This window comes from Schizosaccharomyces osmophilus, chromosome 1 (assembly GCF_027921745.1).
Source record: "Schizosaccharomyces osmophilus chromosome 1, complete sequence".
Lineage (NCBI taxonomy): Eukaryota > Fungi > Ascomycota > Schizosaccharomycetes > Schizosaccharomycetales > Schizosaccharomycetaceae > Schizosaccharomyces > Schizosaccharomyces osmophilus.
Window position 1 is genome coordinate 1,469,366 of NC_079238.1, and position 23,806 is coordinate 1,493,171.

At 38.5% G+C, this 23,806-nt stretch overlaps 8 protein-coding genes across 8 annotated transcripts; 4 read left to right on the forward strand and 4 right to left on the reverse strand.

The window, feature by feature from the left end:
- Positions 1-595: 595 nt before the first annotated feature.
- On the forward strand, positions 596-1,576 carry trs31 (TRAPP I, II and III complex subunit Trs31; the record flags this gene model as incomplete). The annotated part of the gene is made up of 4 exons (XM_056179471.1): positions 596-804; positions 863-1,047; positions 1,119-1,243; positions 1,466-1,576. 4 exons carry the CDS (start codon positions 596-598, stop codon positions 1,574-1,576), a joined length of 630 nt encoding a protein of 209 aa, XP_056034834.1.
- Positions 1,577-2,046: 470 nt separating this feature from the next.
- Positions 2,047-4,773, forward strand: msp1 (mitochondrial dynamin family fusion GTPase Msp1; the record flags this gene model as incomplete). The annotated part of the gene is made up of 1 exon (XM_056179472.1): positions 2,047-4,773. The coding sequence occupies one exon, from the start codon at positions 2,047-2,049 to the stop codon at positions 4,771-4,773; it is 2,727 nt and encodes a 908-aa protein (XP_056034823.1).
- Positions 4,774-5,384: 611 nt separating this feature from the next.
- zfs1 (zf-CCCH tandem zinc finger protein) lies at positions 5,385-6,641 on the reverse strand (the record flags this gene model as incomplete). The annotated part of the gene is made up of 1 exon (XM_056179473.1): positions 5,385-6,641. One exon carries the CDS (start codon positions 6,639-6,641, stop codon positions 5,385-5,387), a length of 1,257 nt encoding a protein of 418 aa, XP_056035732.1.
- A 4,396-nt stretch (positions 6,642-11,037) lies between these two features.
- Positions 11,038-13,368, forward strand: SOMG_00680 (PSP1 family protein; the record flags this gene model as incomplete). Its single annotated transcript, XM_056179474.1, has 1 exon — positions 11,038-13,368. One exon carries the CDS (start codon positions 11,038-11,040, stop codon positions 13,366-13,368), a length of 2,331 nt encoding a protein of 776 aa, XP_056034973.1.
- Positions 13,369-14,493: 1,125 nt separating this feature from the next.
- SOMG_00681 (rRNA processing protein Rrp12-like) lies at positions 14,494-17,632 on the forward strand (the record flags this gene model as incomplete). The annotated part of the gene is made up of 3 exons (XM_056179475.1): positions 14,494-16,957; positions 17,003-17,485; positions 17,538-17,632. 3 exons carry the CDS (start codon positions 14,494-14,496, stop codon positions 17,630-17,632), a joined length of 3,042 nt encoding a protein of 1,013 aa, XP_056034972.1.
- Positions 17,633-18,111: 479 nt separating this feature from the next.
- Positions 18,112-19,497, reverse strand: lys4 (homocitrate synthase; the record flags this gene model as incomplete). Its single annotated transcript, XM_056179476.1, has 1 exon — positions 18,112-19,497. One exon carries the CDS (start codon positions 19,495-19,497, stop codon positions 18,112-18,114), a length of 1,386 nt encoding a protein of 461 aa, XP_056034971.1.
- A 1,108-nt stretch (positions 19,498-20,605) lies between these two features.
- Positions 20,606-21,259, reverse strand: mrpl16 (mitochondrial ribosomal protein subunit L16; the record flags this gene model as incomplete). Its single annotated transcript, XM_056179477.1, has 1 exon — positions 20,606-21,259. One exon carries the CDS (start codon positions 21,257-21,259, stop codon positions 20,606-20,608), a length of 654 nt encoding a protein of 217 aa, XP_056034970.1.
- Positions 21,260-22,292: 1,033 nt separating this feature from the next.
- tam12 (Schizosaccharomyces specific protein Tam12) lies at positions 22,293-22,505 on the reverse strand (the record flags this gene model as incomplete). The annotated part of the gene is made up of 1 exon (XM_056179478.1): positions 22,293-22,505. One exon carries the CDS (start codon positions 22,503-22,505, stop codon positions 22,293-22,295), a length of 213 nt encoding a protein of 70 aa, XP_056034969.1.
- Positions 22,506-23,806: the final 1,301 nt, after the last annotated feature.

Genomic DNA, 23,806 nt, shown 5'->3' on the forward strand with positions numbered 1-23,806 from the left:
TTAGGGCGGGATAAAGGAAGGTGCAGTATTCATTCTTTATTCGACAAGAGCAAAGTAATTCACAGATGATAATTTGTTTTCAGTCTTAATTGTGGTTGTCTTTTCTCTTTTGATGTTACCAATTTCTCTCGAGATAATAATGCGTGATGCAGTAATTAATACAGCTTAATAAAGCACTGAGAAAGCTATGAAAGTGATGGTATTGTTCGATGAATTCGAGTAATTTCGAAAGTTCGATTTCTAAAAGTTGGCTAAAACTATCACTACATTCATAAAGCTTACTTTATTGAAATGCTGAATCTTTAGTATAGGTAAACGTCGTTTAATTAATACAAGTGTTGAAAAGTATCAGATTTTGCGATCTTTCTAAAGAACTATGTAGTTTTAAAATCGCATTTAGGTAGATTCATAATAAAATAAATATATAAAACAATTAAATTTGAATTATTCTGGCATTGCAAGTTACACGACAAATGAATTGTTAGGCACAAGCCCGATTTTTTTACGCTGCATTTTAATATCATACCTCAACATCATACATTCTAGTCAATTGGCTTAATCTACGCAAGTGCATAAGACTTAAACAAATACATACATGCAATCCCACAATAAAAACTTGTTTAAGAGTTCAGTGTCAGAGTCACTAACTTCAACGGCTCCACTGTTGAGTAAAAATATCTATGATCAGACTCTAAATCGAATCCGTAATGCTGAAGTAAACTTGTCTTGTTTTGCTTTTTTATTTAGTGAATTAATTCAAAGGATTCAGTCTCAAGTATCTGGTATTCAAGAATTTGAAGAAAAGTATGAACCTGGTTGGAAGAAAACATTGCAATTGCAGCTGACTCTTTTTTCTTTCTAGACTAAATGAACATGGATATCGAGTCGGACAAAGGTTGGTAGAGCTGGTAATTTGGAGAGAAAGAAATCCCAGACGTGAAATTCGAATACTGAACATTCTTCAATACATCCATTCTACGTTATGGAAATACCTTTTTGGACGACATGCAGACTCTTTGGAAAAGTCAAAAGAGAATGAAGATGAATGTAAGTTTAATGGCTTGAAAAAAGAGCTTCATTACTTTCCATCGTGAACCATATTGATCTAACTTTCGTAGACATGATCGTTGACAACAACCCTTTATTCAACAAATTTATTTCAGTTCCTAAGGAAATGAGTCAGCTCAATTGTTGTGCTTATTTGGCAGGCATTGTAGAAGGCTTTCTGGACAGTGCGCAATTCGTAAGTTTTCCCCTCTGTGCTGGCCAGCCTTTCTATGCTTGTGTGAAAGCTTTACCTCTAGTTAAACGGTTCTTTTTTTAAGATGATGTATACAAGGATTAAGATCTTTTGTGACATGACGCTTTACCAGTCAGAGGAACTAAAGAACCAGTAGTCACTTGGCCGGCGCATCCTAGTACTTGTGCTTTCATTCATTATTATTTATACTGACTTTTATTTTAGCCTTGTAAAGCTTCCGCACATACTGTACCCCTCGCTCAACACACTCAAAGAACCGTTATCCTCATCAAAATTCACTCTTCTGTCTTGGCTAGGGAAGAAATTATTGGGTGATATTTTGGAAACAAAAGGTATAATAACGCAGATACTTAGACAAGAAAATACTTCAAGTAAATGATGAAACTAAAATAAACATTCTTTTGTTTGGATTTTATAAATAAGTGTTTTGTTTACTATTTTACGAACCCAAATTTGTCTTGATTAATTTGCATAACGCCGTACAGTGTTGCTCCGTATTCTGCTTTCTCCCTAGAGACCTTATTTAATGAAGATAGGTACGTATTTCCTTTCACTGAGGAAAACCAACAGAACGAAGCAGATTCATTGATTTTAGGATTTGGTGAAGCATTTTGAAACATTCAAAGCCTAGGGAATTCATCGTCTTTTCAATACTCGAAAGAGTGGATCACCTTCCTTTTTCATAAAGTTCCCAGTCAGGAAAAGTCCCATTGGTACTTTTTTCATGTTTTTTAAGCTTTATTAGCTGCTATTTAATTCGAATCTTACATATTTGGGTTTTCCTAATGCGATTTGAACAATACCTTTCTAAGATCTGCTTCAAGCTAGGAAGTCCTACCCGATATCCTCGATATAGAACGGGACTGCGGAGACCAAATTTACATTTTCAGTCACCAAGCTTATTATCACTTTCTGGATTTCATCCATTTCGCGCATATAGTATCTTTAAAGGACCTGGAGCCTTGAAAGGCAACTCCCTTTCTACCGTAAATATACCTCGATTTCTGTCTTTTTCGTCGATCCCGAAAGCTTTTTTCCGCTCTTTACGACTTCCAGTTGCTGGATTTTCTCTAGTCGCTGGCGGTATTGCTTATGTTGGTGCTCAGGTACAGCGCGCCTCTGATTATACAAAAGATGTTTTTGACAGAGCATTTAACGTTGTAGATTCTGCTTGGGATAAAACGAGAGAAGTGGTCAATGACGCTACGGCCATAAACTTGCCTGAAATCCATATGCCAGAATGGATGGAAAAGATTCTTCGTCTTGACGAAGAGAGTGTCGAGAAACGTCGCCAAATGCAGTTACGGAAAGGTCAAGAAAAAAAAAACCAAGCAGGAGAAAGCGGAAATGAGTCAAGTGGTTCTGGAAATGATGACAATCCTGCGGGTGTTGTGGTCGGTCTCACTGGGGTTGTTGCTTCCAATCTGACAACTGATGAAGAAAGCAGTTATGACAAATTAAACGAAGACGAAAAGCAAAGGTTAGCGCAAGAATCTAAAGATGACCGTATGATGATTTTCACAAAAAAGATGATCGAAATCCGAAATATTTTACATGACATTCAAGATGATAATAGCCATATTACACTTCCAAGCATTGTTGTTATAGGTTCACAAAGTAGTGGAAAAAGCAGTGTTTTAGAAGCGATTGTGGGGCACGAGTTTTTGCCCAAAGGTTCTAATATGGTAACAAGAAGACCCATTGAGCTTACATTAGTTCATTCCAAAGAAACCACGACTCCTTATTGCGAATTCAATGGCTTTCAACTTGGACAAATTACTGATTTCACAAAAGTTCAGCAGGTTTTGACGGATATGAACATGGCTATACCTCCTCATCGAGGAGTGGACGACGACCCAATTCGTCTTACCATTTGTGCTTCCCATATCCCAAACCTTTCACTTATTGATCTACCCGGCTATATCCAAATCCATTCGTCTGATCAACCAGTTGATTTAGACGATAAGATTGCTAACTTGTGCGACAAATATATCCAAGAACCAAATATCATTTTGGCGGTTTGCGCAGCAGACGTTGACCTTGCAAATTCAACTGCCTTGAAAGCGAGCCGACGTGTAGATCCTTTAGGTCTGCGAACAATCGGTGTCATAACAAAGATGGATCTAATTCCTCCCGAGAAAGCTGTTTCTATTTTACGTAACGAGCATTATCCATTGCACTATGGGTACATTGGTGTCATATCCAAAGTTCCCCAGTTGAGTATGTGGTCGCGGAATCAAAATTTAACGGATATCGTGAGCTCTCGAGAAAGGTCTTATTTTTCTGCTCATCCTGAATTTCGCGATCTTCCGGTTCTGCCTATGTTAGGAATCCAAAATCTTCGCAAAAACTTGATTCATGTACTTGAGTACACAATGTCAAAGAATTTACAGTACACTGCTGACTCCATACGGTCAGAATTGGATGATTGTAGTTACCAATATAAAGTTCAATATAATGATCGTCTTTTAACTGCGGAATCTTACATTGCCGAAAACCTTGATGTTTTGAAGGCTGCATTTAAGGAACTGTCACAGAAACTTGATAAAAATGAAGTTCGTGCGTTGCTTAAAGAAAGTCTAAACGAAAAGACTCTGGACTTGTTGGCTGAAAGATATTGGGTGGACGAAAGCATCCTAGATTGGACCAAGCAATCCAAAACAGTCGATGAACATTGGCAGTATAAATTGGATAGTTGTGTCTCCCTATTGACACGTATGGGTTTGGGTAGGGTATCTACGTTGCAGGTTACAGAGTTATTATCAAGAAAGGTTGAGGAGATTGCTAAACAGAGTCCCTTTGGAGAGCATCCTGGTGCCTTGCAGTATATTTTAAATGCTACTCAGGACATTCTACGAAGAAGATATCATAATACCTCCGAACAGGTAGAAAATTGTGTGAAGCCATATAAATTCGAAGTTGAAATAGATGACGAAGAATGGAAAATCAGTCGCTCAGAAGCCCAGGCACTGATACAGAAAGAACTTAGCATGTGCCAAAATGCAGAAGAGAAAATAAGAAAGGTGCTAGGCTCTAAAAGACTGTCACAAGTACTTGACTTTTTAGATTCACAAGCAAAATCTTCTGAGCCATTACCGGTTGCTCATAGCGCGATATTGTTGGATCAGGGTCGATTGATGCAGTACTTGCAAATGCGAGAAGATATTTTGAAGCTACGTCTTTCGACTTTGAAGTCCAAAACGTGTAAGTTGAAAGAGTCAAAATACCTGTGTCCTGAAGTTTTCCTTAATGCTGTGTCGAATAAACTAATAAACACAGCTGTATTATTTATTAATATCGAACTGCTTTCCGAATTCTATTATCAATTTCCTAGAGAATTAGATCAACGACTTATTCATTCTCTTACTTCTGATCAGTTGGCATCATTTGTGGACGAAAATCCTCGCCTGAAGTCTCAAATTCAGCTTCAACATAAAAAACAAGCTTTGGAATTGGCTCTGTTGAAAATCAATTCTCTCGCGATGCTTGAACGACAAACGGATAGTGATTAAACATCGTTTTTGAAGCATTTAAGGGAAGTTGGGGGGGTTTTCACGTCTATTTATGATATACTTTTAATAAACGACAGCTTGTTATGCATTAATATTTTTTATTTATAGAATCTATACTGGACATTTGATTCAGGTATATTTCAGTTGTAAATGGAGTAAAAACAAATCTCAACCAAAGTGAAATCATAAACATTGTTTATTGATTTGATTAATCAATATCTATGATTAGCATCTTTATATATTTTTTAAAGCAATAAATAAATTGTACTAAAAGTGTGCAAGAGAACAAATTCATCTTGTGTACCAAACTGAATTATTCCATTTAAGTCCTATAATTTTTTGGAACCAACATAGACATAGACAAGTGTAAATTCTGACACTGCAATAAATAAAGAAGTAGAAGAGGAGGAAGTTACAGACATCACATCCATAGCAGTATTTCGGAAACCAATGAATAATATGTGTATCGATCATACACTATCAACAAGAATATTCACATAAAACAATACGGAGCAATAAACATAAATAGTAACTGTAAAAACAATGATAAACATGATGTAAACAAATAAATTAGCTTAAAACGGTTCAAAAACTTAAACAACAAGCCCTGATTATTTTATATCCGTATTGATAGCTTCCTGAATATTCTGTTGACTGTTTAAGAATCTCTGCTCATCGTGCAAAAAACAGCACCTTAAACCATAAGGACAGTAACCGTATAACATAAAAGAGCGACATGGCTCACTCTTGTACTTGGGATGGCGAGGGGGTTCCTTTAATTCATCGTCACCATGAGCAAACTGACATTTATTGCCGTAGCGGCAATTACCAGTGGTCTGCCAGTTTTTGCAAGGCTCAGTCTTGTACAAAGCACGTTTTCCAGTAGAGGTGGTAGAATTGTTGTTATTTCCAGGAGTGGCGGCACGAGGACGCTGATTAGCAGCATTGTTGATCTGGGTCTGCTTCAATTGCTCAGGTGATACTTGCTCTGGAAGGGGAGCAGAGGCTGAAAACTTTGATGAGTTAAGAACAGGAGCGCCCACGACAGGCGAGATTTGGTTTGAAAGAGTTGACGGTTGTGTACCGAGGGTGGTGTTCAGACTCGACTTCAAGGGAATGGACGGAATTGACCCAGAAGAATAGGATTGTCTTGATAAAACGGGTTTGGAGTTATGAACATTTGTCGATGACTTGGAAGGATAATACAACTTTGGCTTTGGATTGAAAGCACGATCGACAGAATTTTGTGCAAAATTAAACGAAGGCTGAGAAGAAGCTTCACCCATTTGAACGCCAGCCATGTTCATGGGATATGCCGTAGGCTTGGCATCCTCATTCAAACTAGATGGTAAAGTATGAAAATCTAAACCAGAACTACCCACGCTACTTTTAGAGGGAAGGCTGTCTAAGGATGAAATAGGCGAAGGATAATCATTTAGATTACGGGAAGAAGTGTGCAAATAATTTGTAGAAGCATTCGGATTAAAGGATTGAGTCCAAGCATAACCCTGGGTATTGTTGGTAGTCAAGTGCCAAGGCCAGCCATCGGCATCAGGAGATCTAGGAGTACCGACGTCCATAGAGCGATACTGGGGCATCACAGTTGAGGGAAAAGTTTCGTCAGGAGAAAGGACAGTGTTGTTTGCAGGCTTTAAATTTCCTAGCGTGTTCGCCGATTTGGAAAGCAAGGAAGAGCCATATGTGTCCAAAAGTGAAGAAGTAGGAGGTAACGATGAAGTGTTTTGGTTTTGAAGTGGAGTATTGTTTGGGAATCTAGGGATAGTCAATGGATCAGTTTTGTAATCATAAGGCGGCCATTGACGGAATGTCAACGGTACTTGGGGACGAGACATGGGAGAGTAGACCATTTTTAAAAGTTAGTGGGGGAACGACGATAAAAAGGTTGAGGTGTGAATTTTCAAAGTAAATATTTTCTGTGGTATCAATAAGTCGTACGTGTCTCTCCAAAGGAAATCAAAGGATCAATGGAGGATATTTCGAAAAGGATACTAGGTAGAAGCGCTTGATGGAAAGAAAATGAAGGAAAGCAGAGAATACTTTAAGTTTTTGTGGGTAATCAAAGGAAAACGATAGACAACCTCGTACAAGTAGTAGAAAAGACTGAATAATTAAGAATAAGGGACGAGGCAAAAAAAATAAGTAGAAAGATAAGAACAAACGACTGACGATACTTGGGATTTCGGCGATTAGACAAAACCGGTTATGTGAGTTGTCAAAATCAAATATAAAGCATACAAACGAAACAATCAAAAAGAACCGCCACCAGTAAGCCAAAAGGAAAAACAGGTGAAGAGAGAAAGGTAAACAAAAAATTAGAAAACAACAAAAAGGTTTGACTTTTTAAGAGCAGTAAAGGGTGCCTGAAAGCGGGATGAGACACAACCAAAGGAAATCAAATCAACTGTGTGTATGTGGATGTGAAATGATATAGAAAATAAACACAGAAAAAGGACAACAATGGGAAACCCGTTTCAAAATCAGAACCTGTAGGCAATTTTGAATGGAAAAGGGAAAGAAAATCGGGGTGAAAGAGAAAAGGCCGTTTTCATGAAAATATTGAAAGAGAGAAATGAAAGGTAAGTATGCTGATGATGGGTAGGAATCTAACGATCGTTAAAAAAATTAGGTGTTGTGTGTGTGTTAGTGGCAACAGCTGGATAAGCTGAAGGACGGAGTTGAAAGAAAAGAAGGGGATGATGGAAGGACCAAACGACTCAACTTTGTAAGAGATGATGAAGGGGAAAGGTTGGTAGACAAGTTGACGTTTAGAATGAGAAAACTTGAAACCAAAAAAAAAAAAAAAAAAAGTAATGGCAACGAACGGGGAAAAAAGGACGACAGTGCGGTTACAAATAAGGAAAAGGAACCGGCCTTTAAGAATACAAGCAAGGAAGAACTCGAAAGAAAACCAAAACAAAATGAGTGCGAAGAATTAAATAATTTTTAAAAAATAAATAATAAAATGACGAAAACAACGGTTTCCTCTGAAAGAATAGGGTTTTCCGTAAATAGAAAAAGTTTAGAAAACGTTGATATTGGGAAAGGGAAAAAACGAAGGAAGGACATATTTCAGGAATCCGATACAAGCGACATAGGAAAGTAACAAAAACCAAGGATCAATTGGCTAGTGGTCTGGACGGATGGCTAGTACGATTTCTAACTCGATTATTCGTTAGGGAGGAGAAATTTTATAAAGTGTGGGGAAATGACATCGATCTCGATTAAAAAACTGTCGCAAAATGAGGGGAAAGAGAACCCGGAAAAAGAAACTGAGGGCAACGCGAAACAACAAATAACAAAACAAACAGACACGGACTTGATAAAGGAAACTAATGTCAGTAGCAATAGTAGTAGCAATAGTAATAGTAAAACAGAATCTATCAACACAAGGGATTCAAAAGATCGTGAAAAATCTTTTTTTTTCTTTGGTTTCACATAATTCTTTTCTTTACCATAAGCCAAGTTTTATCGTGTGAATGTGTTTGTGGGACGGAGATCGGAAGAATCGGCACAAGGTTCGTTGGCATGGGCCAATTACATAGAGCAGGAGGGTAGATTTGGTGTTTAGGTTCAATACCCGTAGATAATAATTCCGTTGATGGCAACATCTGCCTGGAAGAGGATTGGGCAAGGAGATATAGCAAACCATTTTGGATCATGATTCCATCAAACCAAAAAGTAAACAAAAAAGGAAAGCACGCATCCAAGCAGATGAATAAACAGATAAATAAACAAACCAAACTAAAAAAACAAAAACAAAAACAAAAGAAATAAAACCATTGCCAAGAATTCCTTTCTTGTTTCTTGTATTAAAGATGAAGGATATCTTGTCGGATGTCTGGCTATGAAGGATACATCAGTACACGAAACGAGGTGGAAACGATTGTGGCTTATGTTTGTGTTTATGTTTATGCTGAAGCCAAGTAGGTCAAGTCGAGCTAAGCTAAGTCATGATTGCATACGATACAAAAGGTACTGCCATTCTTTGGAATTCGAGAGAAGAAGAAAAGAAAGAAGGTTGTAAGACCACCAGGCTAGGATTGTATGATTTTGTTGAATGAAGATGAGGAGGATGGCGATGGGTAGGAGAAGGAAGGTAGAAGGATAAGAGGTTTGGTTTTAGGAAATTGCGAGTGACTTTTTTTTTCTTTTTCTTTTTGATTACAATTCCTTTGTTTCGACTCGTGAACCTCTGGTTGGTGTTCTTTTCTATCCTATGTGAGGAGAAATTCCCACTAGACTTGAGGAAACTTTAGTTCACCTTGACTTTCGTTAAACGTTTCGATTACTACAAACGAATGACTTTGCTCCACCTTTTTGAGTGTAGTCGATACGACACAACGAAAAACCACAGGTGCTTATGCTTTGTCTAAAGCATGATTTGATGCAGGTGAAAGAGCAAGAGGAAAATCAAAGATAAGAGAGAGAAAAAAAAAAAAAAAGGGGAAAAAAGGAATATTTTCTTCGTTCCTTTACATTTTACCTTGTAGTTATTATTTTATTCAATTTATTTCTTTTACGAGTTGTTTTGTGATGAAAAAAAAAAATAAAATAAAATTTTCCATCCAACCTGCTTTTCCTACAAGGGAAAGCCGAATCTACCCATAGCAATCCTTCCATGCACTGCTTCATACCTTCGTACCTCTTCCTTCCTATGTAAACACCAGAGAATGTTTTCGTAATGATGCAGAGTCTATGATTTCATTGTTGGGTGCTTTTCTCACCAAAGGATACTGTTTGAGACATGGAGTTTTATACGATAGTAATGTTATTTTTCATTTTTATTTATATATACTATTTACTATCTACTTTGTATTTCATTATTTACTTTTTCATCTAATTTTGTATGTTTTTGTTTTCGACAGTGATTCCCAGTCAGGTCGAGCGAGAACCCAAGCATTCTCTCTCTTTCCAATGCTTGTGCTGTGCTTCTCCTCCTTTGTGATGCTTCCCTTTCCAGCAGCACAACTCCGACAATTCTGGCTTCCTAGATGAAAGCCATTAGTGGGTAATCTCGCCCAATCATGGAAAAATGAAACCATCAATGTTGCGCCTTCTTTGTTCTAACGCTGACTCTTTCCATTTGTTACGCTTTTTCTCTCATAACTTTCTTTTTGGTTACTGCCTTGTTTGTCGCACGAGTGGTGCATTGTATAGGATCCAAAGAGAAAAAGACCTATTTTTTTTTTTTCTCTCTCTTTTGTTTGTTCTTTCTCTTTTGCTTTGTTTTCTTCTTCCTTCTTTTCTTTGTTTCCTCCGCTCCTTGTCACTTAAATCCCTCCAAGGAAAAAAAGCTTTTGACTTTCCGTTGCTTTGTCTTCATAGGCTTGCACCCCCTCAGCCAGTGGAATCATCGCCCTACGTAAACCAAACCAAACCCATCGCAGCCGCTTCCTTCCCCCATACACCGTAGCCGAATGCAAATACCTTAGAAAGGCTGATTGACGTCTCCAAAACATCTTACCTAGAACCAAACTGCACCTGTAATCTTTCTTCTCCTTGTTTTTGCTGCCATCCATTTGGCATTGTCTGTATATATAAAAGAAAGAATTGCTTTTTATACTTTTTTTTACAAGTGGATTCTTTCTACCATCCTTCATAAAATCATACAGTTTTGTTTTTCTCTTTTTTGTGAGGACTCGTTTCGTTTCGAACTTCTCTTTCCTTTTTTTTCTCTTTTTTTCCTACTAAAAAGCCATTGTGTTTGAACGTTAGGTCTCTAGTTGCTTCTTTCCTTGTTGTCATTGTCATTCCTCATTGATTCCAAAAGCTATCCTCCTCCTTCAACAACAAAAAAATATAAAAATAAACAACTACAAAACTACAAACAACGACGTTTCTTGGCCATCTTCCACCACCGCCGCCGCCGTCTTCGTGTTCGTCTTCGTCTTTTCCTCTCTGACGTACGTAGGAAAGAAAAAAGAAACGTTACCCTTTTTTTCCTTCCATCCTCTCCGCTTGTTCAATCGCTTTCTTTTGATTTCTTGATTGATTGATTGCCCTTTCATAAGTGGACTTTTTTCTTGGCGTTTTCGTTTTACACTCTTTTTCTTCTTTCTGCCTTTCTTGGCCTTCGTTATCAAGGAAATTTGGCTCTCTCTCTGTTCTGTCCCATTGCTTTGACTTTTCCTCTTTCTTGCCTTTCCTTTTTCGTTTCCTTTCGTTTCTACCGTTTTACGTTTCTAGTCCTCTTTTTCTTCCCCTTTAGACTTTTTTACCACCTTCGCCATACACTTGGCTCTTATGGATACAGTTTTTGTACCCAATTCTCAGTTGAATTCGCTTCCTCCTTCAAATCGCCAATCTTCCATCATGGAACCATGGAACCCTGTTTCTTCCTTTGCTTCCCCTTCTGCCTCCTCTTCGCAACCTGTGCCTTCTGATTCACACCCCTCCGCTTCAATGGATACTTCTTCTCCCCGCTTTTCGGCCTTTCCAAACCAAAAAAGCCCTTCTTTCGCTCCGGGCACATCTTCCATATCTCCATTTACCTCTGCTTCATCCAATTCCTACACGGGGTTTCCCTCCCAGCCCTTTTCGAATCCATCCTTGTTGGAAAATTCTGTCTCCCGCTTTCATGATTCTTCTCCTCCTTCGTCTTCTTCTTCCCTATCTTCCCCTAATCAGCGAGGTCTCTACAATCACTCCTCTCAGTTACTTTCAGATGAATTGTCTTTCGACCCAAAGGGTTCCATTCCTCCCAACGAGCTCCTCTCCTCTACTTGGTCAAAGGGTCCTTCTCCTAATTTTTCTCCTTCACATGATCGTTATTCCTCCCAGACCCCCACTTCTCTTTCTAAAAGTCAACTTGCCAACCCCTCTGCTTTGCCGAATCCCATGCGCGTTTCACCAAATAGTACTGAAAAGTGGAATCGTTTGTCCTTGTCGGAATCTGTTAGCCCCAGCCTTTCCGGTCAGACTCAATTGTTTGCTCTTCAGCAACAACAACAACAACAACAGCAACAGCAGCAACAAACCGCTTCTGTTCAAAATTCTACCCCATTTCCTATGCAGTCTGTCCGCCCTAGCACCGGTGATGTTTATTCTAGCTTGTCTACCGGTCTCTCTGCGCGCCGTCCAAGTTTGAACACTGATCATCACGGACGGCCCATACCCGCCACTGCTCTTCGGCTTCCTGGTCGACCATCTTTGAACGGCGCTCAGATTTCACCAAATTTGCAGAATGTCGCCCTAAACCTTTCTCCTCGTCATCCTGTGGCTCAGGCACCTTTGTCTGCGGATCCTACGTTTGCCTCTTTTGATTTTTTGAGTGATAATTCTATTTGGTCAAAAGCCTCTGCATCTCCTTCAACCAAATACAATTTGTCAAATACTGCTACTCCCTCCCAGCCTGCGGATCCTGCAGTTCCAGTGCCTTCCTCCCGATTATCAGGCAATAACGTGCCTAATTTGGTGTCTGATCGATTGGACCTTGCCAATGCCAATGGTTTTACACAAAGAGCTACTCGTCCTTGGGCCCGGCATTCTGCCTCAGGCACTTCTCGCTCATCTCTTTTCTCACCAACCACTGGACGGGTTCCTGCGAATTTAGAAAATCACCTAGCCCAATTATCGTTGAAACAGAGAAGCAACAGCGCTAGCTTCCCTTCTATCAATAATACGAGATCTCCCGTTGCCCCTGAGGATTTAGCTAATGATGTTAATTCCCTTGAAGAGATGGCAAGTCCAAATGACTTGGCCGAGAATCGTTTTGCATGGCCCAGAGGACAAAGACGCTCTTCGGTTACTGATGCTAAAAACTATCGACTAGTGCCTCCTCCATTACGCTCTTCTTTTGATGTATCTACAAATCCCATTTCCATGCGTCCTACGTTGTTGTCATCAAATCGAGTTCCATCTTCGGCGCCTCCACAGACCCTGCATTTTGCAAATGTACCTCCGCTGTCAGCTCCTTTGTCTGACGTTTTGGAAGCGGATGTTGATGCACCATCTTCAATGGCTCAAGCAAACGCTTCAGCCACTAACTTACTTTTGGTTGAGTTTAAAGCCGGTCGCACAGATGTATTTGTCGCCGACGCAGGTCATTTGACCGATGTCAAACATAATAGTTATGTTATTGTAGAGGCGGATCGTGGCCAAGATCTGGGACGAGTTGTTGCAAAAGATTTGTCTCTTGTTGAAGCAGCAGCTCAATTAGCAAGTTTGAAAGAGGAACAATTAGCAGCTTTACAACCAGCTGAAGGTAACAGCACTTATGGTGCTAAAAGTGATAGCAGTATATCTACCACAGCTACAGGCTTGCATCCAAAGCACATTTATCGTTTAGCTGAATCCCGAGAAGTAGATGAACTTGCTTCCAAATACCAAGACGAATCACAAGCATTGTTGGTTTGTCAAGCTAAAGTACGACAAAGAAAGCTTCCCATGGAAGTTTTAGATGGAGAATACCAGTGGGATCGAAAGAAACTTACATTCTACTATCATGCAAAGCAACGTATTGATTTTCGCGAGCTCGTTCGTGATTTATTTAAAGTTTATAAAACTCGTATTTGGATGTGCGCTGTTAACGAAGGTAATATTCCTGCTAATGATTCCGCCGGAGCAAGTTGGTAATTTACCAAAACCCATTGTTTGCGGCCTTGAGCCTTTTTGTGGATGAGATTGTTTGAAAGAGATTATTTCTAATGACTCTTCTAAGTTCGATAAATCTACTTCCTAAAAAATAGCATCTTTTTTTGGACTTACAAATTGCTCAAGTATGTTTAAACGATCATATGACAGCTGAGATTTTTGCTGTCACTTTACAATTTTAATGATGACTGCGAGTTTATGAATATTTGTCTCTTTTTTTTTTCCTGATTTTGAAGTTTATCGCTGTTGAGCTCGAAATCTTTTTTGCCTCCGTAGAATGGAGTAAGAAGACTCTTCGTTTACCAAATGTGGATGATAAATTAAAAAATGTCTCTTTTTTTTATGATTATATTTTTATTTCGCCAATGCCTTCTCTTATCTTATGCTTTCCTGTTTGGTGCCTATAAAAGCTAATCAGTTAATTACTCTGCATACTCTCCCCGTACTAAACTAACTAGAACTAAAATGTTACCTTCTTGATTCAAGGATTTTTTTGCATTTTCCTGCTTTATGATTGAGTTTTGAATGATTTACGGACGAAAAGTCTATATATACATTATAGAGCTTTATAGACATATGAAATTTATAGACTTCTGGATACGTATTCTCTTGTCTTCTTTTTGAGTTATTATCTAAAAATACGATGACTAATTACACGCTTAAAGGTTGAGTTTTTCTAACTGTAGGATTGAACTGTTCAGTAGTAAAAAGAAGTAGAGACAGTAAACAGTCGAATATGAGCAGGCAGCATGAAGAGCAACTAGTCTCTCAGTCACCATGAATCTTAATTTGACCCTTGAGTAAACGGCTTTTAACAGTAATTGAATTTTTAAAAGAATTTATATCTATTTTTTGACAATTAACTGTGTAAATAGAAAGGACTAAGAAGTAAAACTTAACGATGCCATTTTTTCCTCGCTAAATCCGGTCTTGGAAAACTGAATTTGACACTAGGAAAGACGTTGTTTTTTCTTCATTTGAATTCTTTTTGGGAGGTTTACTGGTTTAACGGTTTTACTAATTTTTTCTTACAAATTTTGTACTTGGTAATTTTTTGTAATAGGCTAGTGTGTGATCTTTTGCTCTGAAAAGTTACTTAAAAACAAAATGTCAAAATCCGAAAACTTTGAGCGTATGCTGAAAGTGATTCGATCTCATACCAAGGGTAAATTAGAGAATCAACGACAGCCGGCTCTATTGCTATGTTCAATTGAAAAGTACATAGCTCAGAAAAAGCTTGAACTTTCTCCAGTCGTGTACATGTCAGCTTTGACTGCCCTTATAATGCAAAGCGATAAACTAGACTACTCTGCTGTTTATTTATTATCAGTTGTACTTCCAGCTGTTCCCGAAAAGGAGAGACTCACTCACGCCAAAATACTAGAATCGCATCTTGTTCCTTATTTGAAAGAGCAAGACACTGAAGCTCCGACTATTCGCTGTATTTTGTTATGCATACAGGAATTCTTATTTGCTATTTTGGCTCAAGATATCACTTTACATTCTGATTCCCTTGAATTGTCATTGGAAGTACTGTTGGAATATTCAATTGATTCCCGGCCGAAAATTCGTAAATGCGCTATCCAAGCTTTACAGGGAGTTTCTGAGAAAAGCGAGGTTTCTTCATCTTTCTTGACATCTCGTATCATTGTTCTATGTTCTCGAGTTTTCCGTGAATTAAATGAGTCCCCTTCTTCCGATAAAGCAAACGTTTCAACTTCTATTCATTGCATGCAGCTATTGGATGAATTTGTTGATTTTCAACATGTGAGCGGTACCGATCTTGGAACTACTACCGGTTCCTTGGTTTCCATTTTGCAATCCGATATAGCTTCTTCAGAGTTCGTTGTTCAGAAAGCTACTTCATTGCTCGCTGATCTTCTTTCGAAACGAATCGATGCTATACCCGATGCGTTTGTAGTTGATCAAACTGACAAAATGCTTCAATCTTGGGGAAGAGCTCCATTGATTGCTATTTTGTTCAGCACTACATTTGCTAAAAGAAGCCAATCCAAGGGGATAAAAAAGCTTACCCATTTATTTGATCTTTTGTTAGAATCTGCGTTGGATGATACTGATAGCAATGAGTCCAAATATGGATTTCTTATTGAGGAAGACAGCAATCTGGTTGAAAATTGTTTGACTAGTACATTGTCAAACAAATCTATTGCTTTACATGTAATTACACATGTGACAGGAAAGATTTCAAAGCTGATTGGATCCGCTCGTTCGTTACGTCCAAAGCGTACATATATAGTTAATATCTGTTGTGCGTTCCTTACATTGTTCATGAAGGCGGCGCGTAAGGAGCATATGAGCATGTTGTTTGATACCTTTAAAGACATTGCCCGTGTAATAAACCAATGGAAGACTCCAACATCAAAAGAAGTAAAGCAGCTATTCAAGGTATCTTTTGAAAAATTAGGTGTTGAGGAAACTATAACATCGTTAACACCTAAAAGTGAGCTTTCAAAATTCCAACGATATTCTTGGCTGAAGGATGTTTTACTTGATACCAAAAATAATGACTTTTCAGGGTTTTCTAATGTCTTTATGCCGGTCATTGAGTCAGGTACTCCTCAGTGGTGGTCAGTACTTCCCGCTTTTTGTTCGTCTGTAGACGATCCTAATGCTTTGAGTGAGGAAGTATTGAAGAATATGGCTTCTACTGTATACCAGCATGAAAGATATCGTGAACCTATTGTTAAATCATTCATTTCGCTATCCAAGGTTTCTTCAGTTCACTCCATACTTTCAGAAAATGCCGTGAATATAATTGGTGTACTTGGTAACATCCTTGCATCTATGCCTCCTGCCCATACGCTAGCACCATGTGTTATTGATGCTATGGTCTCTATATATTCTGTTTCTGCAGACAAGCAATCTCAAATTATAAAGATGCTCATCGATTCTGCTCCTTTAAGTGATGCGAATTTAGGTAACAAGGCAATTGTCAATGCATTCCCTGCTTTGCTCAATATTGCTCCAAGTGACACTTGGAAACCTTTCTTGCCTCATTTGGTAAAGCTTTTCAATCAGAAACCCCCGAAGGATTCTCAAAGCGAAACGTCCTCTCTAAATTTTGGAGCTGGATTTGCTTACAGGGTGTTGAATGCTTGTCTTTCAAATCCAAATATGGTGGAGACTGTATCACCCTTCGTTGGTAATTTGGTTGAATCATTAGTTGACGTCGGCGCCAGTATTCAGTCCAACTCCAAATTTACTACTCTTGAAAGGTTTAAGACTTGGAAGCTCCTCTTAGGTTTAATACCCAAAGATGATTTACATTTAATGTCTCCTCTGATTTCGGAAACGGCACTAGCATCTAAGGATCATATGGCTGATGTACGTGCTAACGCGTACGAATTGCTTGTTGAAATGGGAAATATTATGAAGAAAGGTGGTAAAATTAATCGTTCACGTATTCAAGGGGCCGATTCAAATGATGTGACGGTTCAAGCCTCTCTAAAAGAATACTTCACGATGGTATCTGCCGGTCTTTTTGAGTCAACGCCCACTTTAACTACATGTACAATTCTTTCTTTAACAAGACTTTATTACGAATTTAAAGGTAAGTGTACTAACTACAATGAACTCGTTATATTAACCTCTATAGATGAAATTGATGAATCCATCACCGACTCTTTGATGGAGCTCGTCGAATTAAATTTGTCATCAAGCAATCAAGAAGTTGCGCGTACTGCTGTGGGATTCGTCAAAATGATTATTACAGTAAGTTCTAAGGCAACAATAGAGCGATTTTTGGATTCTTTAATGCCTTCAATTTTCCGATGGCTTAAAGAGCACAATGCTTTTGTAAAAATTAAAGCGAAACAATTGCTTGATAGAATGTTGAGAGTATTCACCTTCAGTGAACTCTCTAAGTATACGCACGATGCTGCTGATAAAAAATGGTTGGAACGGATTTTGCAGGTTCGAAATTCACGAGCAGAAAGAAAAGTTGAAGTCAAGGATGAAGAAGGTGAAAGTGAAGCTGATGAGATGGATTTGGATGTTGACATTAACGACAACGATGTGCCATCTAATAAAGCAGAAAACAAAAAGAAAGACAACCGCCAAAGGGTCCCCAACAAAAGAGGTAAGTATAAAAGCCGGTTGTACGTTTTACGAGAAATTAACAAGCATCTTAGATTTTGGGAACAAAAGGGAAAACAAGTGGAACAATAGAGAGAACAAGTTCAGCTCAAGAGCAGCTCCAAATAAAAGACAAAGAAAGCAGGTATAGAGATACATACGCTGTCTAGACTGCATGGAGTAAAATGTTTAATAAAATCTAACTGAAGTTATATATTTCACCATCGGAGGCTACGATTTTCTAAATACAAGCCTACCGTTCGTTACTGTACTGTATATGGTTCTCCCAAATTTACAAGACAAAAAACGCCTATACTATTTGATACTGAACGCAATTATATATATTAATAAACAAGTAATGACACCAAACCTTGGGAAAAGAAAAACATAACCATTAAAAGGGGTTGCAATTTTTTAGGCTTTTTTTAACAACGGGCATAAGATAAATTAAACATGCATTGCGTAGAAACCCAATAACTTATGGATAAAAACCATCTTTGAATGGCCAAAAATAATAGATTTTTTTCATATATTTTTATAAACTTTTTGCAATTTTGCTTTTGAGTTTTGGGTAGTTGTGAACATAAGGCAAAACTGGGAAACATTCAAAGTAGACCAAATGGTACAGATTTACTGAAGGTCAGCATGAAATTGACGCAAGACACGGTCAACATCATCCATAGCCAAAGAATTAACATCGGCCAATTGCTTGATCTTGTTAGTGCACTCCTTTGCTTGAGTATCAGTCAAGTGAAGGTTGAGTTGCTCGGCACGAGATTTGATGGCGTTCCAGCCAGTCAAACGAGAGCCAACGTGGACGTAACGGCTCATACCAAAGTCTTCGGGACGAAGAATTTCATATGTGGAAGGGTTGGCAAGAATAGCCTTGGCATGGATACCAGCTTTATGGGTGAAAGCAGACATACCGGTGATGTAGTTGTTGAAGGGAATTTGAACTTGGACGGAATCGGCAATCAAATTCTCGAGATCACGGAGCTTCTTCAAGTTATATTTGGAAGTGACATACTCTCTGTCAGTGACATACATACGAGCCATAAGGGCACCAAGAGGGGTGATACCGTTGCGCTCACCGATACCAAGGACAGAAGTATCGATATGGGTGGCACCAGCTTCCAAAGCACAGTAGGCGTTAGCAATGGCCATGCCGGTATCGTTGTGGAAGTGGCACTCAATGTCACAAGAGACGACACCACGGAGAGTACGAATGAGGTCGTAGACTTGACGGGGAGTGGCGCAACCGACAGTATCGGCAATACCAACACGGTTCACACCAATCTTATCGACGGCCTTGTAGAGGGAAAGGAGATCGACAAGGTCAGAACGGAAAGAGTCTTCAGAGGAAAAACGGACTTCGATACCCTTGCTCTTGACATAGTTGATAACCTCAGTAGCGTTGTTGATGATGTAAGTCATGTCCTTACCATGAGAGTACTTGCGAAGGTATTGAGAAGTACCAATGACAACATCGACACCGTCAACACCGGTTTCAACAGCAACACGGGCATCGTCCATGTGGCAACGGATGTGAGTGAGAACCTTGCTCTTAAGGCCCAATTTGCAAATAGCCTCACAATCTTTTCGGGATTGTTCGGAAGCCACGGGAGAGGTCAATTCGATGTAGTCAACACCGAAATCGTTCAGAGCCTTGGCAATTTCAATCTTCTTCTCGGTATCAAAAAAAGAGTTAGCGAATTGCTCACCCTCACGGAGAGTAGATTCGATAACGGAGAAATTGTTCACACGAGATAGAAAATCAGCTGGATTGGTTCCATAAGGGTTACGAGGAGGAACTATAGAAGGAGTTCCGCTAGTTTCGTCAACGACAGAGGACATTTTTGCGATTGTAGGTTTAGGTGCCAATAATGTGCTTCTCGTAGAAAATTTAGCAGTTTGAGCGACTCTTAGAGAAGGAATACGAACGAAGTTCGAATTTCTAACCTGTAGTCTTCTACTGAACTCTTGACAAGCTCTGTTACGTGAAAAAGATAGACGCATGTGAATTTTGTAGAGGGTAAGTTTGAGTTGGATGTGTCAACCCTAACCTGTTGCTTATAGATTGGAACAGTCACTTCCATGCGGCGAGAAGTCTCTTATATATGCGTGGACTTTTTTTTTTTTGATCATCCATTGACAATCTCAAGATCCGCAACCGATGAAACTGTAAAGCAAGATGACCAATCTAGAACCGATCATTGATGATGGCCGAATATAAGACATTTGCTCATTGGAGTCTGGGAACCTTTTTAGCCACTCGCTGACTTTATAATTCAAACATTATTGAGTATTAGGCGCATTAAGGCAAAGAGTTGACAAATGAAAATTTGCCGTATGAAACAAAGTTACCTTGTTTATCCCTCGTCGGCCATTGTAAGGTAAGCTTAAAGGTAAACGACAAAGGGGCAAATGGCATGGCCGAGGGAGTGGCAAAACAAGGATTCAGTAAGCAAGAAAAAACAAAGGTAAACTTGGAGTAAAGAGAAGCAGGATCGTTAATAAAGTGTGAGTGAGTATGTGTGCTCATCCTACAGAAGAGTGCTACAGTGTTTTTGTCCATGCCATGGAGAGGATGTTTCAAGGATCCTGTTGTGACCAGGTTTAATCAAGTGAAGCCAATGATGCTGGATAGATGGTTTTGTTGATCCAATTAATCCGAGGACAAACTCTGTGTACGTAGAAAAGAAAAAGAAAAAGAAAAAGTGTTTGAACTTGTTTAATGATTGATGATCGATGACCGATTTCATAGACGAAATGCACAGAAAAAAAAAGAAAAAAAAAAAAAAAGAATCGTAGGTTTTAGACTAGCTTCATTGAAAGATTGGGCAATTTAAAGATTCACCGTTTCACAACTTGAAGTTCTAGTTAATACTTTATAGTGTTCAGTAGGAGGATTCAGCATGAGGATAGATTTGATCATTCCATACAGAAACAAAGAACGAATAATCGATGGTATTGACGAGTTGTATATAGATGAAAATAGCGTTACAGACAAAGGTATAGAAAGAAAGAAAAGTAATAACAACAGCAGCAACAATACCAATCAACTACGGCATCAAAAACTGGACGGAAGGGGGACGGGCGGGTGATGGAATCAAAGCAAAAACAGTTACGCCGATATTGAATCTGTTCCTTTTGAATTCTCAGTTTTGATAGAGGAAGTTTTGTTCTCGTGGATTAATGTATTGCCAAGTCGTTTAGGAGAGTTTTTGGTAACCAATTCAAATTTTCCAGGAAGATGGAATGCAGCTTGTCGAAGAGCATGTTGAGCTAATTCTTCACGCATGCCTTCTCCGCCAACCTCAAACACAACTCTTCCAATGGGAATACGCGCGGCCCAAAATTCAAAAGCACCTTTTCCCTTTCCCATACGTGTTTCATTACCCTTCACGCAGACAGGGATGTTGCAAGTGAAACGCGTATAGATGTTAGCATTCTTGATTGGCTTTAAAATTCTTTTGATAATCTGCTCAGCCGTTTCGAGTTGTTTTGCTCGAAAACGAATGCTTCGGTCACAAAGTCGCATACCATACTCTCCCCATTCCAGCTGCGTTCCTTTTGTAGATCCGCCGGTGGGAACATGGACTCGTCCTTTTTGTGCCTTTTTAAACTTGACACGTCGAGGTGCGTACTGATGGCTCCAACGGAGATTCAAAGCAATTGGTGCCAAAGACCAGGAAGATGGTCTTTCTCTCAAGAGATTCGAAGCAACCCCAAAGGTTGTTCGGCTGTGTAAGCTTGGATTCTTCCAAAGATGCAACATGTTTCTTTATGAATTCTATTGAGCGTACTGTTGAGGGGTGAATTTTGTCAATTCCTACTTTGCAGCAAGAAAAGGTTCAAAGATTAACTATTTTTGGAGGATCCAAAGGAAAAATTAATTTTGCATATATTCTATGGTTTTCGTTTGTTCGTTCCTGCTGTCGTAATTAGAATAGAAGAAGGGAAATGATATTGAAAAAAATAGGAGTGTTCGTAGAAGCAAATTAGAGGGATATACCAATACGGAGCGAGCGAGTGTGCAGCGAGGTCAAAAGGATACGTGAAGGAAACAATATTGAATGTAGTTTTAACTTTTGAATAGAAAAGAATGTGAAAAATGAATTCGTTGGGTTTTTTTTTTTTTTTTTTTTTTATTATTTGATAGAAGCTGGATTGGTAGTTGGATTTGTTACGGTTGCGTTTGCTAGCTATACAACAAAATGAACGTGTCTTGGAAGATTGCAGAGGGATTTATGGAATAAAAAAAGTACTTACTTTACAAAACAATTATTCGAAAAAGACGATTCATGCTGACCGACGGCTGCCGTTCTCACTGGTGACGAATCCAAAACATCGAATGGAAACAATCGTGGATTAAAAAGGCAAAACGAAGATTGCGTACGGCTTTTATTTTTCATGATCCTTGCAAAGAATGGAAAGGGATCCTATAGATCCGTTTCATCGAATAAATCTTGGTCTTGGTTTTGGTTTTGCCTGGGTCTGGGTCTGGGTCTGGTGAAAGATGCAAATGCCAATGTTTCATCCATCTTTTGTTCCAGGAGAAGGGAATCCGTTTTTGGAGCCCAAGAATGTGCTGTTAGGTGTAAGTATTCAAGGATGTTTTTTTCATGCGTACTTTTGTGAATGAAAATGTACAACGACATGCATTGATTTGGGCTGAGTATTAATGACAGCAAGTAGAAGCTGGTGATGAAACAGAATGTAAATCCGGCGAAAAAGGGCTTGGCAACAATGTGGATTCATTTTACGTAGAATAATGGGAATTTGTCATCTCAGCAACGGAGATGAGCTAGCTATATGGATTCAACCAAGAGTTTCCGCATGTTTCTTCGGACAACAGAAGGACTCGAGTTGTCTTGTAACGCATGCATGATTTGAAATTCCCAGCTGTCTAGTGTACGGATCGACGTTGTTTTTGCCAGCAAGTTGGTCGATCGGACATTTCCTGTGGAATTAAAGCGTGGGAGATAGGAAGAATTACGGTTCAAAGCACTTTTGGTTTCCATTTGTTTTGTGATTCCTCTCTTGCTTTGGATGAAACTGTGTACGTCAAGAAATGTGTCGAAATTCCAAAAAATCACCTAAAAATGAATAAAGAATAGATGGAAGAAAACAAAACAAAAAGAAACTGGTTTTTCTTTAAAAAAAAAAAGAAAAAAAGAAAAAGAAAAAAGGTATATCAAACAAGATGACTTTTCATCCACTGTGCTGCGTATTCCTATGACACTATGTGGGTGAATGACATTTCACAGTTTGAATTTCAAATCGTAAGTCAAAAGTCAAAAGTTAGAAATAAAAAATCAAAAATGGATTTCTTGTAAAATATAGAGATGAAAAAATAAAGAAAAAAAAAAACAATACGAAACGAATTCAAAATGTCTGAATGTCTGCATGAAAACATACAGCTCAAAACCAGGAAGCAACAACACCTTAACAATACAGTCAAGATGAAAAAGGAAATTCTCCACCTCGAAAGAATTTCCTTGGCAATTCCTTTCCTCCTATAAGCAATCCATGTTTATAATTATAATCGTAAACAAATTTTTATTTTTATTTTTTTTGATCGTTTATTTTTTTTCTTTGTTTGTTTATTAATTGTCTTGTAATGGGTAGTACGATATTACTCTCATCTCAGTACGATATTTATGACTTTGGATGCAATTGCGATGGAAAGAATATCTTTTTTCTATTTCTATTTTTTTTCAATTCTTTTCGTTTTTCCTTTTTCCAAATAAACAGAACAGAGAAATAACAATCACTCTATTTGACTACCTTTTTCATCTTGACTGTTCCGCTAAAAAAAAAAAAAAAAAAAGAGCTAAAGTTGAATTTTGTCACTTCTTCACTTGTTACTTTTCGCTAACAAAAGTTAACAAAAGGAAAAAAGCTTAATGACCGACAAAAACAAGAAAAGAAAACACTACGAAAAGCATGTTGGTTTGGATGGACGACAATTCCAAGTCCTTCAAGTCATTTGAACCTTTCAAAGATACTTTCTACAACGGAAGAAAAGAAGAAAAAAGTTTTCCATGAACAATGACGATATCACCCAAACAAATCTAGGGGTCTTGATTCATCCAGTTTCCATTTGCTAGAATACTAGAAAAGCGGAACTGTTGATTCCCCTTGAGACAAGTATTGTATGAGGAGTAGCAGTCCAAGGGTACCCTTGGTAGTACTACCTCCCTTACTAGAATTGTAGTTTTATTTGCAAAAGAGTTGATGACAGATACCGGAAGACATTTCAAGATGTTTCATCAAACATTCAAATGATATGATATGTTACGATATGATATGGTATGATATG